Below are 17,955 nucleotides of genomic sequence, written 5' to 3' on the forward strand. Positions count from 1 at the left end.
GTTGCACTCACCGTTATAGAGAGGTAACAACCCCAACAGGAGAGGGAAGAAAAATACAAAACAGTCCATGACTTTGCGTGACTGTAAGTGTAACTGAGACTTTTTTTAATATATGATTGTCACAGACATTTAAAACACCACCCCCCTTTGCCTGTAACACACACACATCATACAAACTCGCACAGGTATACTATGACAAGAATCCCATTGTCTGCCATCTCAGAATATCATGTTACAGAAGTTTTGTAATTTTTTTTCTTAAATGATTAGACTCGCCCGTTGTAGATCTGGAGGTCAAAATGGGTTTCACATCCAGACTGTAAATATACCAGGAATGTTGTCTTAGCTTCAGTAGGAACTGCAAATGACAGTGCACAATGTTTCCAAACACATCATGACACAGTACAAGCAGCATCTTGATTACTTGTTTATTGCACATTGAATGTATTTCCGACTAGTTTAGATAGGGATAGAAAATCCTTCATTGTCATGAATTATCTTTCTCTTAACACAGTGAAACATTTATTTAATCTCAACACGGCCATTACTTTGTAAAACAGACATGCAGTGTATTCACAACAGTAATAAAATCATCTATTGAATAAATAGTATTTATGGCACAGACACAAACTGTACCGAAGATACAGTTTATGCTCAGAGTGCAAAGTATCTTTAAAAAGACAAAGACTCTATACACAAAGAGATAAGTAACTTTTTCTAAATTTACTTGAAAACTACAAAACAGACTCTAGTTGAAACAATTAAAATCCTTGAATAATGTGATTACATTAGAGAGGTATGTCTTTCCACTGATATATCTTTTGTCTAAGCGCTGGGGGTTAAGTTGTCTTGAATAAAGTGAAATATGCATGCATATGTCTGTTCTTATTATTTTAAGTAATAGATTCCATCACTGTGCATTTCATAGTAAAATTCTTCAGTATTGTTTCTTCAAGTGCTCAAACCAGCCCATTTGTTTTAGTGCGGAGTTTCAACACAAGAGCTATCTGATATTCAAACTCTCCAGCTCTCGCCAAACTCTTGAACGTCCCTTGCCCTGGTGCCATCCGGCATCATCAGGTCATTCTGCTTTCTGCCATCAAAGTTCCCACACAGGCCCCCCACCTTCCTTTTATATGTGTTGGGTAGAATGATCTCTGCAGAAACAACATCAACAATACAATGTCAGTTATTATACAACACTTTAAAAGACAAAATAATTCATTAATTTGCGTTGGAACAATACATTGAGACTTAAGGATTTGTGATGAACCCTACTTGTTTTAGATTACTGTCTATTCCGTTAAACTATCGTAATAAGGTGAAGGTTAATTACCTGCTTCACTTTGTCCATCGAACTCCACTGAAAGGCCAAAGTCAGTCTTCAGGTAGATGCGAGAGGAATGCTGCCAAATGCTGAGACCAGGAAGTGATACAGGAGTGTTGGTTCTCTTTCCATCCATCTGCAGGTACAGAGATGAGGATGTGTCAGTGGGATTGGTCACAGTGAAGTGTACCTGGTGTATCTAGTATTTATACTTGATTTAATGTTTATGTTTGCAGGGATGCTGAACTGAATATATTTTTTTCATTCCAAGATTCCATGATAGTGTCTTAAGGGGTATGTCAGTCAGAAAAATTCAGAGAGAAATATGTCAACAATTAGTTGATGGCTTGCAATTAAAATTGATACTACTGTACACATTCTTATAATAATCCCACTGAGTTGTATTAGCTTTTATTTGAACTTTTCAAGTGAGGAACATTTGTATTAATACAGACTTTCCATTCAACTTCAGCTATGTTTTTCCAGTGCTTGTGAAAAATAATACATTGTCTAAATGTGCAGTGATTGCAATGTAGGGGTAGAAGGTAATACCGGTGGCAGTATTGTTACCATCCACCCCTATTCCATTGTTGTGAAATTACACATTGGAAAAGCTCCACTCTTAGTAGATATACAACCTCATCCCTGTTAGTGATTTTAAGCTTACCTATTAATAACAGTTTTTGCTTTACAATGCTCAATGATTTTGAGTTTGATCAAATGTGATACACTATGTTTTGACCGTCCTAAAATTACAAAGCTCAGAATATTTTTTAGAATGTTTTCATGGTATGACACCATAGTTAAAAGGCAGCAAGACAGACATCTCTCACAACCACAAACTTCCAATAGGGATACAACATTTGATCAACATAATTTAGCCCACATTACATCAGCTCGCTGCTGTTGTTAAACAGTACTCGTGGAGCTATTGTTATTTCCCTCAGTCCTCAGTCAACACAAATGTGTTGTGGAAAGACAGAATTATGATTAAATTATCTTATGAACATAATGTTGTTTTGCTGGAAGGGCTTCACAGGAAAATTAAAAAGAAAGGGGGTATGACATTAAACACACCCTGAATACTTACAGTCAACTTCCGCTTCTTCTTGAACTCTACAGTGTGATTGTACACTCTGATTTTAAGCTCTCTTAAACCGCTTTGTTCATCATCTTCCTCACTTTCATCATTATGGGAGTCATCTTTATCCTTGTCATCATCATCATCATCCTCGTCTTCATCCCTGATTCTGTGGCTGTTGTCTTCTTCACTGCTACTGTCATCATGATGATGACTGTCATCATGATGATGACTATCATCTTCATCCTCTGTGCGTCTATTAATGCCCTGGATGTAGACTTCTTGAAGGTTATTTGGCAAGTTCTTGGTCTGGATAAGCACGTATGAGTGCCTTCCTTCAAAGTCATGCTTAAACCTGTCAAAGGTTCTGTACTCAGGGTCTCCTTTGATAGAACACTCACTGAAGCCTGTGGAGCAACACAGAGCAGTTCATAAGTTTGTGAACAAGATAGAACATGGTGTAGGTATATCACAGAGTTAAATGTTTTTACAGCACCTGTTGACTGGCAGTAATAATCGTCATTCTCGTTTGGAAGGCAAACAGCATTTCCATCGCACTCGTCCTTGTCATCACATTCAATTCTCCCCACACCATTGTCTTTCTTGCATTTACATTTTTCACTGCAGTGACTTGTGTACCATACTTCATTGAACTAAAAGAAAAAGAGATTCATCACAGTGTTATTTAAGTTTGTGTAGCATTGTCCTATGCAGGCTCTTTGAAAAGGCATAGCTGTACATTAATGACTCCTGCTGCCATTGAAGAGTCATACTTAATGGTAACTCACCTGGCGTTTGGTGCCATTCCTGTCAACACATCCACACAGTTGGATTGGCACACAAACCCTGCCTTTCTGCACGAATCCATCATCACATACACATCCCTGCACACAACCCTCATTTTCACTGCAGTGTGGTGGCCCATTCAGGTATGAACAAGTTGGACTGCAGGATGGGACACAAGTAGTGTAATGGCTATCCTCAGGGCAAGAGGGGGCTAGAGTGACAGAAATATAGACACAGTGTGTACTTAGTCAAGGGCTTAAAATAAACAGAAAAGGTAATCAGTGTGCCATGCACTTTATTAGAAAGAAGTGTTGAGTATCTTTGCTTGCATGTGGTTTAATCAGTGGTGTCCAACATGTAAAGGAGAAAACATAATGCAAAACCCAGTTCATGTTTAAAAGGGGATATGAAAACTTACTTGGTACAGGTGTATTTGATGGTCTGGTTGTTGTCGTTGATTGTGATGAAGCTGTCGTGTGAATCCCTGGTTTACTTGTTGTGAGATTTGGTTTACTAGTTGTTGAAGGTTTTGATCCATCTGTTATTGGGGGCTGAGGCTGAGCTGTTGTTGGAGGTTGCGGTTGAGCTGTGGTTGGAGGTTGGGGTCTAACTGTTGTTGGTGGCTGTGGCTGAGCTGTGGTTTGTGGGTGAGCTGTTATTGGGGGCTGAGGCTGAGCTGTTGTTGGAGGTTGCGGTTGAGCTGTGGTTGGAGGTTGGGGTCTAACTGTTGTTGGTGGCTGTGGCTGAGCTGTGGTTTGTGGGTGAGCTGTTGTTGGGGGCTGTGGGTGAGCTGTGGTTTGTGGGTGAGCTGTTGTTGGGGGCTGTGGGTGAGCTGTTGTTGGGGGCTGTGGTTTAACTGTTGTTGGTGGCTGTGGCTGAGCTGTGGTTGGAGGTTCAGGTTTTACCGAGGTTTGAGGTTGAGGTCCACCTGTTGTTGGCGGTTGTGGTTTCACTGTTGTTGGTGGGTGTGGCTGAGCTGTTGTTGGGGGTTTCGGTTGAGCTGTGGTTGATGGTTGGGGTCTAACTGTGGTTGGTGGCTGTGGCTGAGCTGTGGTTTGTGGGTGAGCTGTTGTTGGGGGCTGTGGGTGAGCTGTTGTTGGGGGCTGTGGTTTAACTGTTGTTGGTGGCTGTGGCTGAGCTGTGGTTGGAGGTTCAGGTTTTACCGAGGTTTGAGGTTGAGGTCCACCTGTTGTTGGCGGTTGTGGTTTCACTGTTGTTGGTGGGTGTGGCTTATCTGTTGTTGGAGGTTCAGGTTTCACTGATGTTGGTGGCTGTGGCTGAGCTGTTGTTGGGGGTTTCGGTTGAGCTGTGGTTGATGGTTGGGGTCTAACTGTGGTTTGTGGGTGAGCTGTTGTTGGAGGTTGGGGTCCTTCTGTTGTTGGGGGCTGTGGTTTAACTGTTGTTGGAGGTTGTGGTTTAACCGAGGTTTGAGGTTGAGGTCCACCTGTAGTTGGAGGTTGTGGTCTCACAGTTGTTGGTGCTTCTGGCTGTGCTGTTGTTGGTGATTGTGTTGTTGGTGGCTGTGGCTGTGCTGTTGTTGGTGGTTGAGTTGTTGTTGGTGGCTGTGGCTGAGCTGTGGTTGGAGGTTGTGGTTTTACCGAGGTTTGAGGTTGAGGTCCACCTGTAGTTGGAGGTTGTGGTCTCACAGTTGTTGGTGCTTCTGGCTGTGCTGTTGTTGGTGATTGTGTTGTTGGTGGCTGTGGCTGTGCTGTTGTTGGTGGTTGAGTTGTTGTAGGTGGCTGGGGCTGAGCTGTTGTGGTTGGTTGTGGCTGAGCTGTGCTTGGAGGTTGTGGATTAACTGAGGTTGGAGGTTGAGGTCTCACAGTTGTTGGTTGCTGTGGCTGAGCAGTTGCTTGTGTCTGTGTTTGATTTACAGGTCCATCTGTAGAGTCTGGTCTTTCCGTAATTTCAGGATTTGGTTGCTCTGAAGTTTCAAGTGCTGGGTACTCTGTTGTTACTGGGGGGGGTCTAGCTGTGGTTTGGGATTCATTCGTTGATGTAGCTGGCTGATCTGTCCATGCTGTTGTTTGGGGTTGTTCTGTGTTTTCAGGTTTTGGTTGCAATGAAGTTTCAAGTTGTGGGTTCTCTGTTGTTGGTTGGGGCTTAGCTGTACTTTGATTTGTTGAAGGTTGTTGGGTCGTTGATGTCTGTGGCTGTGTAGCAGTTGTGCTGTTCACAAAAGGAAGCTCTGGACCTTCTGTTGCTGGGGTCTCAAATATTGTGGGAGCAGGGGTAACAGGCTTAGCCAGGTCTGTTAAATTTAAAAATGAAATAAATCATATCAATTTAAAGTCATGACATATGAATTACAATGTTATTAGTAGGAGGGTAGAATTACCTGCACAATGGCCATAATGAAGAGACACATCATCAATAGCCACATCAGACTGATCATTAGAGCCTCTTCGACCCTCAAAAATGATCTAAAATTAAGTTCACAGGTTAGTTTGTTTTATCACAATCAATGTTTCAGATATTTGTTTTGCTCTGTCAGCTTTCAACATTAAACAGGTAAGACAAGCAAATTAATTACATTGGTTACTCACCTGGAATGCTCCAGTTGTTGTTAAGTCCACCTCAGCCAGGTGCCAATTATTTCCTTGGTCATTCCTCTTCCACCAAACAGCATTGGCTAATCTATCCTGGAGCAAGTAGACATGGAGGCCCATTGTATCGGCTGAACCATACATATGATACCAGAACTGCAGACACTGAGGACCAGAGTTAACACACTCAGAACTAATGAGACGAGCTGTGTCTCCATGTGACACCCCGTTGGCTTCAATGTATAGGTAGTGGCCATCTGGTTAAGGACACAAGAGCTAGTAAGTTAGAGTCAATCACAGGAAAAAAACTAAAATATTCCTTTGTTAATTATATATCCAAAACATATCCAATTGCAGTTGAAACTAGTTACTACATTTTGAGAAAAAAAATTTAACAGCAAAATGCAAAACATTACACATCAGGAGCCTCAAGGAAACATGTTATATCTTGAGCACATCAGGAACTTTACACAAGACAGTCAACAATTGTGGTTCAACAAGGAAGAACTGCTTCAACAATGAGTTTTTCACAAGTTTTAAAGTGTGACTACGACACTGGAAAGAGTGTGCTGATCATTTGTTCCCTGACAGCTCTACAGGAAATGTACTTGGCTTGTGTCAGAAAGATGATTACCTCCTGTGGTGTGATCCGAGGAAGGCCCAGTCATCGTAGTAGGAGTGGCGCCACTATGTCTAGTCCAGTCAAAAACATCAGCAAGAAGTTGTTTCCACTGACATATGTCTTGTTCAAAATTACAGTGGAGCTGGCATACTGGAATCAAAAGTCAGAAATATCCTTGAATCCTTGTAAATGTAATAAATATGGGGGGGTTGTTGCTTTTTAATCTGTACTTTACCTGGTTGTGGAAGAGATCCATTATCTGAATCATCAGTAACATTGTTAACAGTAACTAAGTGGGTTGTTGCTTCTACTATGGGAGGTAAGGTGACAGGTTTAACAGTTGAGGAGACTAGAGGAGGCTCTGGAGCGGAGGTTGGTGCAGGGGCTGTGGTGTTTCCCTCTGGTACAGGAGGATTTGTCACAACATCATTCAGATCTGCAACAGTGCAAAATATGGTCAATATGAGCAAATACTTAGAACTTCATCAAGCTTCCAGAAGGGCTGGGCGCAAATTAATTTGATAGAGATTATCGTTTTTTTGGGAAAATCAGGATTTTCAAAAATGAAAAACATGATTTCTGTTTAACTTACTCCACCACCCCCCGTGGGCTCCCGTAGTTCATATCCTCCCTCCTCCTTTACTTCCTAACAAGTTTTTTTGCTGAAGTTGCTTTGCCTCAACTGTACTTTTGCTCCACCCTGAAACTGCATAGTGCACTTTTAAAGACAAGTTCACAGCTTGCACTTTAACCCCAAAAGAGAAATTCAGGTTACTTTATCAAACCTCAATGGGAAATTCAGTTTGTCTTTTTGTAATTTTAATGATCAAATAAAAGTATCATTTATAGTTTTTCTTGAATAGAAAGAAAGTCGATTTAAATCATTAATCGAGTTTGGTGTAAAAACAATCTTAGATTTTATCGCCCATATCGCCCAGCCCAAGCTTCCAGTGGTGAAGAACCTGCATGTTTAGAATTTAGTAGTACTTATTCTGTGTGCCTGTTCCTTACCAGTGCACCGACCACGATGAAGCATCACATCATCAATAGCAACATCAGACTCTTCATTGGAGCCTCTACGTCCTTCAATGATGATCTATATGGGATAACAAAGGTATTTTCAGGATGTTTGTATACATTAGTATTCCATCTGATCAATATCATTGGATGGTAATTTATAAATTATTTGAGTGTCTGGTTGAAGGTGTCTGACCTTGAAGGCTCCAGTTGTTGTGAAGTCCACTTGAGCCAGTTGCCACATATTTCCTTGATCATTCCTCTTCCACCAAACAGCATTGGCTAATCTATCCTGGAGCAAGTAGACATGGAGGCCCATTGTGTCTGCAGAACCATGCATATGGTACCAGAACTGCAGACACTGAGGACCAGAGTCAGAACACTCAGAACTGATAAGACGAGCTGTGTCTCCATGTGTCACGCTGCTGGCCTCAATGTAAAGATAGTGGCCATCTAGAAAGAGTAGTGAAATGCATGATCAAAATCTAAAATAAAAAAAAGATACACTTAGAAAGATCTTGTTGGCTCTTCTGTATTACAAATTTTACTTTACCGTCACCATGTATAATATTTCATAGAGATAGGGTGTAATACCACCAGTGTGATCAGCAGAGGGCCCAGTCATTAGGGTGGGGGTAGAACCACTGTTCCATGTCCAGTCAAAAGCGTCTGTGATCATCTGACTCCAGCTACAAAGGTTGCTGTCAAAGCTGCAGTCAAGACTGCAGACTATAAGGGAAAAGGCAAAAGGTTAAAAGGAACAAAATACTGAGGCCTTAATACAACTTCCTTCTTTTAGATAATCTGTAACTTCAGCTGCAATCAAAACTATGCAAGTTCAGCAATGGACTGGACACGAATGTTAATTTGTAACCAGACTCCAGCTTCTAATGCAGAAACAAGTGGCCCATAAAATATTGCTTCCTGTGGACTTACGTGTGTGTGAAGGGAGTATTTCTGCAATTGTGGAAGGAAGTATGGTTCCACTAACCAGGTCAGGGAAGATGCCTAAAGGAAGTAATAAATGACTTTCTTCAAACCTTAAATATCTAGAAATGGTCATGGCATTATCTGTCCAAACAAAACCTGGCTGGGATCTTGGAAATGTATCAGAAATGTTTAACTCAAAGCCATGATTGATTAAGATCATTGCATTTTTAAAATCAAGCTTAAAGTATTTCTTCTTTTTGCTATAAGTTAATTTTACCTTTGCAAGAGCCAAAGTGGATGGAAATGTCATCAATGGCCACATCTGACTGATCATTAGAGCCTCGAATTGCCTCCACTATGATCTGAAAGAGTTAGAATCAGAAATGCTTTATTAATTTGGTCGTTACAGTTGCTCTCAAACAAAATAAAACTATATATAACCTATATATAACTATAGAATATTTAAGTGGAATAAGCAGAACTAAGTACCAAAGTAAAGGTATCAGAAGAAGAAGAAGTAAGCTATACAAGCACACATTTAACAAATATGCATCAGCAGTGTTGAACTGTGTAACTATGGCACAGAGTATTGCACATAAATTAATAATTTTCTAGTTGTAAGTGTAAATTAACAAGTCCAGGACATTTTACAGACTAAGTTTATGACGTGCCAGCCATTAGGACTGGGAAAGAGAATCTATTCACAAAAGCATCTGGATTTGTTACTGGATGATTTTGAAAATATTTTTTAAATGGGATCCATAATCGTGACATCATATCCATCTTAAGGAAAATGGCAGGCAAGAGCGGAAAGCATCCGAAAGACAAAAATAACCGTCAATGTTTTCTCAAATCCAATGTCTTTCAGGTTATTTTTGAGCTGTTTGTTGTTCAGTTATATCTAAAGTTTCATACTATTCATATAGCATATATTCTCACATATTGTGCATAACTTACCTGGAACGGACCAGACACTTCAATATCAACATTTACTGGATGCCATTCTGGTCCCTGGTTGTTCATCAGTGACCAAAGCTTGGTGGCCTTATTGCCTTTGAGCAGGAAGATATTGAGGGCCATGGCTGAAGATGAACCATACATATGGTACCAGAAGTGTAGGCAGAGTGGGCCATTAAAATGGCACGTTGAGCTTATCAGACGAGCTGAATCTCCATGTGTCGCACTATTCCCCTCAATATACATGTAGGAACCAGCTAGAGAAATGTTGAAAATCAGCACAATCAGCATTGAAAATGAAAATCAGAGGAGCAACAAATCAGATATGGTATAGCCAAGCATTTTACCTCCAGTGGTGTGGTCTTGGTTTGGACCTGTTTGATCTGATGGTGTGGATCCTGAATTTCTTGTCCAATCAAAACTGTCCTGTATAAGCTGTTCCCATCCACACATATTTTTTTCAAAGTCGCAATTCATGGGACACACTATGAAAAAGCAGATGAACACATAATGGAGTAGTCAAAGCTAATGTTAGTAGCGAGAACATTATAGAACGAAAAGATTACGTTTAAGAATATCATACATAATGTGTGACAGCAAGACAGTTGAAATAAATGTTTAACTGCGCTGCAAATCCAAACAAGTAAATATTCTGTTTCATAAGGCTCTTACAAGTCTGATCTGGTGTTGGAGAGGAAGCAGTTGGAATTGTTGGAGGTGTTGCAGTGGTTGGGGGGTCAGCTGAAATTGGGACAAAAATGAAACAAAAAAACCAATCAAACATGCCAGTAAGCTTTTTTGTACCCTATGAAATAGTTTGAGTTTGGCCAACCCCTCCACATGTTAACCATCCAATTTCTCCAGCTCTGCTTAAATCAATGACAAAACACCCAAACATAGCTTGAACCATTTGCCCGATGGGCACTTAAGCAATTGCCAGTTGTTGCCATAATTAAAAGACTGAATTATGGAGTGTTTTAGAATAAATATGGTTTAAGACCAGCTACAGGTAATACAAGGCATTTAACTGAAAAAGTTATATCTGATCTTTAGTGCTGAGAAATCTCTACTGTATTTGGCTCAATTATTTTATGAATTCAGTCACAAACAATACTTTTTCGCAACCCATCATCATCATCATGTCAGATGTAAACACTCACCACAGGCAGTGTCCATCTGCCAGTTGAGCAGCTCCACTCCTGCAACCTCACATGCTGCAGCATAGGACTTTAGAGATTCGCATAGGGTGTTTTGGTCACCACTTGTGTCACAGTAGTCGTAGACGCAACTATTAAGGTAGATGCTTGGGTGAATTCTTTCATGGCAGGGCTTGAAGGGCTCCCCTACTAGTGTGAAACACTCATTGTATGCTTCATTCTCCTCTTCATAATCACAGACTCTTGGATTATTAGGTTGAGCCACACACCTAGAGAACAAAGTTTACATTTAATAAGACATAATAATACATTTATAGCACCTTTCACTAGGGATGATACCTGGCAATACATTTAAAATTGAAACACAAATGGACAATTCAATTACATTTTAGAAAAATAAATATTACAATGCTGTTTATTAAAACCAGCAGAGGGCGATATCTGCCTTTGGATTCTCTTGCTCGAGAGGGACGTACAAACGAGTAAGCGAGTGAAGATTTTGGTGTTAAGAATGTCAGAGAACTTAAATTAAATAATCATATTTATAAATTGACTTTAATGTTTATTAATGGTTAATTATTTATTCATATTTGCACCTTTAACAACTTGTTTAATGAAAAAATTAAAAGGAATGTTTTGGTTGCCAGGTTTTCAGCTATTTTCTGCCAATGTGTCCCATTTTATGTTCTTGTATTCAGATTTTAATTAGCTAGTAGTAATTTAGATTCTTTTTTATGTGGTATGAAATAAACCTATCAAGCAAACCTTGTTGTAAAACTACATAAGGTTAGTTTATTACCTATGTATATAAGCTGTAGATAATTAAAATATTTATTTGGGCACAGTAGCGGTTTGAAATGAATGTTTGAATAAATTGATAACATATTGACAACGACAATGCTAGCATGCTGTTTTAGCAGGTATGTTATCATGTTCCTGATCTTAGTTTAGAGCATTTCAATGCTATCATTTACTAATTAACTGTAAACACAGTATAGATAAGGTTGAAGGGAATGTAATTAGCACCACGATGCTAGTCTCTCCATTGAACCTGCTGTTGATTGGTATGTTTTTTTCTTTTGGAAACCTTAATATTGCTCAACATTCTATTAATTTGAACAAATTTAAGTGCATATATTGTGGTAATAACAGCTTACTCATCACTGCCTGGAAGCCTCCAGCTGTCACCAAACTCAAATGGCCCAGTAGCATTTTGGCCTCCTGGTTTTACAAAGTCATCATCCTGGTGTTCAGAGTAGGTGCCACACAGTCCACACAGTTCATACTTGTAGCGGTCATCCACTTGCAGGAACAGCCTGTTCTCCCCATCGATCATAATCCTGAGGCCAAAGGTTGACTCCAAGATAATATAGTTATTCCACATATTAACCCATACTGAGCCATATGTGCCATTGGTGAAATAGGGGATTCCAACAGGGTTGTTTTTCACCTAAAAATACACAATTCATATTTTGTTGTGGATTCATTCTTGGCCGTGAGTTTATTGATGTTGTCTTACATAAAGGATCAGTGTTTACTCTTACTGGGATAGTCTTTGCAACTAATTTGCTGCCAACCAGCTGTGAAGGGCAAAGTCAAATAGTTTGTGTGTCGTTGTAAGTCCAAGATATGCAAACAAATTAATTCCTCCAATGACCTGTCACAGAGTAATAACTCACCCTTATAAATGTGTGTGCTGATACTAAAGCAATAAAAGCCATTAGATGATAATACAGAACAATTACATTCTAAATCCAATAAACTAAAAATTCTTTGTTGCATTTACAATTACAACTTGTTTGAAGTGTATCAAATCAAAAGTGTTTTCATGCTTACATAGACTTCTCCACTCATATTCAGGTTGAGGTATAGATCATCGACCTGAAGAGACACAGCTTGCAGCTTGGACCGGGTGAAGTTCAGAAGGGCGGGATGCATGTTGTGTCCGATTACAGTGAACTGGACTGTGCTTTCTCTTCCGCATGTTGTCATCAGCGTGTAACTGCAACCTCCTTGAAAATCGTAGGCCAACCCATCAAAGGTGATATAATGTGGATCCCCATACACACTGCAGGTGACAGGATGGAAAGCAAAGCAACCTTTGACTCCATCCTTGACCTTGCAGACCTCATTGTCTGCGCACCGCATTGCTTTGCACTCCAACTCATTACTCCCCATGCACTTGCATTGCTGCACACACTCTCCTTCCATTAATGTTTCTCCTTTCTGCAAGCAAAAAAGTGAGTTGTTTAAATACATCTGCACTTCAAAGGGAATGTGGCAAAGGAGATTGTACCTCACACTTACCTCATAGTGTTTTCCTTCATACCAGCACCCACAGCCCTCTGCTGGGACACACTTTCCTCCATCGAGTTTGTAGCCTGGGTCGCAATCACACCTCTCTACACAGCTTCCACAGGAGCCAACTATATCCAAGCTGGAGCACACATCTGGACAGCCATCAGCACAAGAGTTATAATGGCTGTTCTCACCACACTGAAGGGCTGAAAGGGAAGAAAAGAGGAGAATACTTGACCTTATCACACACATTATTTGACAAATAGAAAATGTTTTAACTGAGTTAAAGAATTAAAAGCTGGAAGAAATTAAGCAACATACAGCAGGATGAAGAGTTCCTCCAGAGAGGTACTGCCACTCCAGCCTCTTGGCAGATATCAGCATAGACCTTTAAAGTCTCACACAGTACTCCAGGGTCACCGTGAGTAGAGCACATGCCGACGACACAGCCCCTGAAGTAGCTCTCTGCCCTCACCACTGACAGGCAGTTGGAAAAGGGCCCAGCACTCGAGAGGAGGCCTCCACAGTAAAGCTCACTGGCATACTCCGCCTCCTCCAGTGGGTCACACTGATGTGGTACCAGCATGGTTTCACACGAGGAGCTGGTTTCCCTCGTCTGCCAACTCTCAGCCAAAGCTGTCGCATCTCTTGCGTTTGACCCACTAGGCGTTCTGAAGTCATCTTCTTCGAGCTGGTTAAAGTTTCCACACAAGCCACAGACTTTATCAGAGTACTTGGTTGGCAGCTTGACGTGGACTGCACCAGCGCTGTCGTATGAAACTGAAAGGCCAAAGTCTGTTCTCAGTGACACAGCAGCGGGGTTACTCTTGATGTGGACATTGTGGATGTTCAGTGGAAGCTTCTGCCAGACTCCATTGACCTGAAAACAGTGCAAGTGTTAGAATTCCTAACCAGCTTTCATCAGCAGTAAGACCTTACTCTATCTTACAGTTTGTATAAACAGCAGCGTTCTTAAGATAGATCTATCTTGGAGAAGGCAATTAGGCTAATAAGTCTAAAGAATTCCCGGACATTATGACAATAAACCTAGCACTTTATGATTAACACAGTTTATCAGTAGAGTGGGCTGAAAATATTGAAACTGTTCAATCAATTACATAACCTATAGCCCGACACTTATTAAGAAACTGAAGTTGTAAAGAAGGTACTGAAGTTACTTTTGAGTTAAAGGAACAGTGTAAAATATCTGTTGGGAATACAGTGTTTTTTAAAGGAAAGATCAAAAGGAAACAGGGCAGTATGATTGATCGCTTTTACATTGGTAGATGCTGTTTCTGGCCTCCCTGGACATCCGCTTTAACTCACCACAACCCAGCGCGTTATCTTCTTCATCAGGGAAATTCTGTGGTGCCCCACGACCACAACAACCCGCTGTACAGTCGAGAGAGATGAGTTCCCGTTTTGCTCATTGACCACTTCCACAATGAACGCAGGCGGGGCCTCGCTGGGTGAGCAGCTCTTAACCAGTACATAGGAGCAGGGAGCCATGAAGCGGAACAGCACTCCATCAAAAGTGCTGCAGTCTGTGTCACTATGTATCGTGCATGTCCCAGAGGCGAAAATCCCAGTGGAGCCTCCTCTTTGAGGGCCACAGATTTGGCCCTGAGGGCACTGAGAGAGCGAGCAGGAGAGCTGGCCATCAGAGCAAAGGCAGCGAGTGGACTCATCTGTCCATAACTCTGTGTTGGATTCACACTGTGGTCCTGTTGGGGGGAGGGACAGGGTAACCATTCACATTTTATACCATCTGGCTGTTAAAAAATTATCAGTTTCATGTTATGAATCATTTTTGCTGATAACGCTGTATGGACTGGACTTAATAATCCTTGTCAACCAACCTACAAGTGACTTTTATTAGATAAGCATGTTCTTAATTTTCATTTATTAAAACAATGAAGAGACTCCTCACCAACTTATTAATATTTGTTCCTATCAATAATAATAGATGAAACATTTAAATATCTCCAGAAGGTGATTTAGGATCCTTCATTAACACTAATCTGTCAAGTGTTATGACAGTTATGGTTTCTTTCTTAAATAGACATTGTCATCAAGATTCTAACATGAATATAATATAATATATATTGTTTTCTAATTTGATGGGACCAGAAGTGGACTTGTCTTTTTGCAGTTAAACACGAGTAAAAGATATTTACCACATGAGCCTCTCCTCACACCTATCTGTTTAAGTGTGACTTGTCCTTCCATGGAAGCTGCTTGAACCGTCTTGAATACAACCTGATTTAAAAAGCAGATCATTCGTTGAAATATATCCAATATTCTATTTCTTCCATACAGTTTCATTACAAATCTGTACCTGAGTCCCTGCTTCGGTGACGTTCAAGGGAACAAACACGCGTCTCCAAGTCTCCTCTGTTAATGCAGGTGATGACCAGATTTCAACCTCACCAAGGCTGCTTTTTAACAAAGCCCGGACATCTGAGCCAGCTAGGTACCAGAACTCCAGACAGGCCTCCCCCTCCATTCCCAATGGACCACTCTCTAAAGTATTAACTGCATCATCTCCTGAGGGGGAAATAGTCAACAAGCCAATTCAATACTGATTTCATCAACACAAAAAAGTGATCTATTTGGAATAGATTTACAGTAATTGAACACTTTGTTTCAAAAGTTCATGAGTTGCTTGGCCTTTTTGCTTTTATTAGATAGGAAACTAGGTAGAGAGATTGTGTAATGACATGTGGGAAAAGAGCCACAGGCTGGACTTGAACCCAGGCGCTCGCTTGGAGGACTATTGCCTCTGTACATGGGGCATGACCTGTCTGCTAGGTCATCTGCGTCCGTTTCATTCTTTTTAAATCCCAAACATAAATACAATATTTATTTTAATCATGCCTGTCAAGAATGAGCTTTAATGGTCATTTTAACGACATCAGATATAACAAATGATTCTCTGGTCATTATTTTAATTATGAAGAGGAGTACAATCATCATAATACACGTAAAATAGCTGTGAAGAAGTGTTGCACTACATTTGCACCATTAGTGCAGGCCCTCCACTTTAACTGCTACTGGGAGAGAACCAGACTATAAAATAATATTAGCCTGCTTCAGGTCATATGTTGCTCGGCAGACACACTCTCACGCTGCCTGAAGATGAAAACAGATCTGTTGGCTGATGTCCCATATGCCAAATGTAAGGGCGGGACATTATTACTGTAAAGGTTGCCTCAGTCAAGTTATCTCATAATGCCAAAGTGAACTCATTACTTGACTGAACTATGACCTGGTTTGATGACAAAAAAAACCTTCTGCTTTAATTTTCATTGATACATTCAGTTAATTGACTGTACCTGTTGTTTGTTGATTTCTTGTCCAGTCACAAAAGTAATTGTTGTGCCTGTCGTAGAAACATTCTGAAACATACTCTATGGAAAAAATGAGAGGGTTAAGTACAGTAAATGCATTAAAATCTTATTGTTGCGTCAAATGAAGTTCTAGCAATAATCGACTAGACAAATTCATACCTGAATTTTCTCTCCTTTCTGGTAAAGTAACTAATGAAAAATCATTTTCAGCCCTGAAATAGGAAAAAAAAAAAGAGATCAGATTCCTTGTGGAAGTACATTCCATATATTGAAGTATCTTATTGACTTTAAAATCAAACTTGAACTAAAAACACATGTCCCGCTTCTGTTTCCACTTTTTGACTTTATTACAAAAAGTTTAGCAGGTATTTCAAACCAGACAGTTGAAATGTTAATTATCAAGAGACCCACCTGATCGGAGTCCCAGTCTGAGTTAAAAAGATTAGAGTCACTGTGACCAACAAATCTGTGTGGATGCTTCGGAGCATAGCTGATCCCTTAGCGGCAGCCTCTCAGCTGCTCTCCCGTTGCTAATACTGTCTCCCTCTTTGATGAGCTGGAGAATGAATGATGAGCCTCTCTGTGGAAACACAGCTAATGAGACCCTATCAGTGCCAGCACAGAGGTGTGGGCCCTGGTTGGTTGTTCTCAGAGCAGAGCGGAGGGTGTCAGGCATTTATAGCCCCAATACCTCACCAGGTGTAACCTCTGCAGTGGGCGGGGAGAGAGACGACTGGAGGACAGTGAGACATGAAAGGGGCTGGACTGTAAAATGCTTTTGAAGTGACGACAACTACTTGGTCACAGTAAATATTGACAGGAAAGGTCTGTTTTAGTGTTGCTAGGGCATAAAACGGAATATTTTCTGACTTTAACTTGGAAAAAGCAAAAAAGTAACCTAGAATAAAACTGGGGGGAAAAATTGAGTAATTAAAAGGTAAAACTAAAACTTTTCAAATATTATTTAGGTTACAAAAAGTAAAATGACAGAACAGAGACATTGAATTACCATATTGGGTCGCATAGTATTTTGTGGCACTGAACAAACTACTGTGTTTTGAAAGCATCCTGAATAATAGAAACATGGTCACGTGAATAAAACTGATTTAAATACATACGTAACACCTTTAAAAACACTTAATAATATCGCCTCTCAGGAAGATTTTGCACTTTGCATGTTTATCTAAAAAGATTACAGTAGGCATCTGAGGCAATACAAAGTGCACACACTGCACAGGCAAATACATGCTAAAGAAATAAGATGTTTAATAATCAATAAAAAAAAAGTGAAATAATAAGACATTAAAACAACCCTTCGGCCTGAATCAGTTATGATAGATCAAAATGAATACACCAAAGTAAGAGTTCATACAAAGTATAATTTTTTTCAGAGCTAATCCTCCATCACACACAGCAAAGATAAGCCTAAAGGATGAGCCATCAGGAATGTCAACTTATGCAATCCATATTCCATATATCCATAAGTACACAGAGCCATTTGGACATTGCGACCTGATAATGTTGTTGTAAAAAACGTCTTTGAGAAGTCTCTGCACTTGAGTGTCTGTAGTGTACGTTAGCTTGATAGGAGCGCAACAGGTGGAAAAAGAGCGATAAGAAAGAGGTGCTGTGTGACCCACCTCTTGTGACATTCCTGGAGTCCTATTGGTTATGTGTCAATATGGGTGACTAAAAACAAATATTAGAGCACTTTAAAGCTGGCCAACGTACAAGAAGGTCTTTGTTAGGGAACAGTATATCCACTGGTTTAAAAATACCCTTATTTTACGCTGGTTGGTAAAGTGGTCAATAAATAAACTATCTCAGCTCCAGTCTTAATCTCCAGTTATCTAACAGCCGGCCTGATTTCCCAACAGATAAAGC

At 40.3% G+C, this 17,955-nt stretch overlaps 1 protein-coding gene across 1 annotated transcript; it reads right to left on the bottom strand.

Moving 5' to 3' along the window:
• Positions 1 to 414: 414 nt before the first annotated feature.
• On the bottom strand, positions 415 to 16,663 carry LOC132978527 (zonadhesin-like). The gene is made up of 30 exons (XM_061043731.1): positions 16,483 to 16,663; positions 16,231 to 16,283; positions 16,057 to 16,131; positions 15,060 to 15,268; positions 14,899 to 14,980; positions 14,048 to 14,445; positions 13,043 to 13,601; positions 12,731 to 12,927; positions 12,260 to 12,649; positions 11,581 to 11,873; positions 10,427 to 10,692; positions 9,939 to 10,007; positions 9,614 to 9,751; positions 9,267 to 9,523; positions 8,587 to 8,671; positions 8,254 to 8,387; positions 7,974 to 8,130; positions 7,576 to 7,832; positions 7,374 to 7,458; positions 6,598 to 6,798; positions 6,375 to 6,512; positions 5,741 to 5,997; positions 5,533 to 5,617; positions 4,312 to 5,445; positions 3,613 to 4,146; positions 3,197 to 3,405; positions 2,905 to 3,061; positions 2,418 to 2,815; positions 1,337 to 1,463; positions 415 to 1,157 (listed from the first exon to the last, which is right to left on the bottom strand). Exons 1-30 carry the CDS (start codon positions 16,557 to 16,559, stop codon positions 1,015 to 1,017), a joined length of 7,164 nt encoding a protein of 2,387 aa, XP_060899714.1. The 5' UTR covers positions 16,560 to 16,663; the 3' UTR covers positions 415 to 1,014.
• Between the last annotated feature and the right edge of the window lie 1,292 nt (positions 16,664 to 17,955).

The sequence above is a fragment of the Labrus mixtus genome, chromosome 8 (genome assembly GCF_963584025.1).
Source record: "Labrus mixtus chromosome 8, fLabMix1.1, whole genome shotgun sequence".
NCBI classification, from domain to species: domain Eukaryota; kingdom Metazoa; phylum Chordata; class Actinopteri; order Labriformes; family Labridae; genus Labrus; species Labrus mixtus.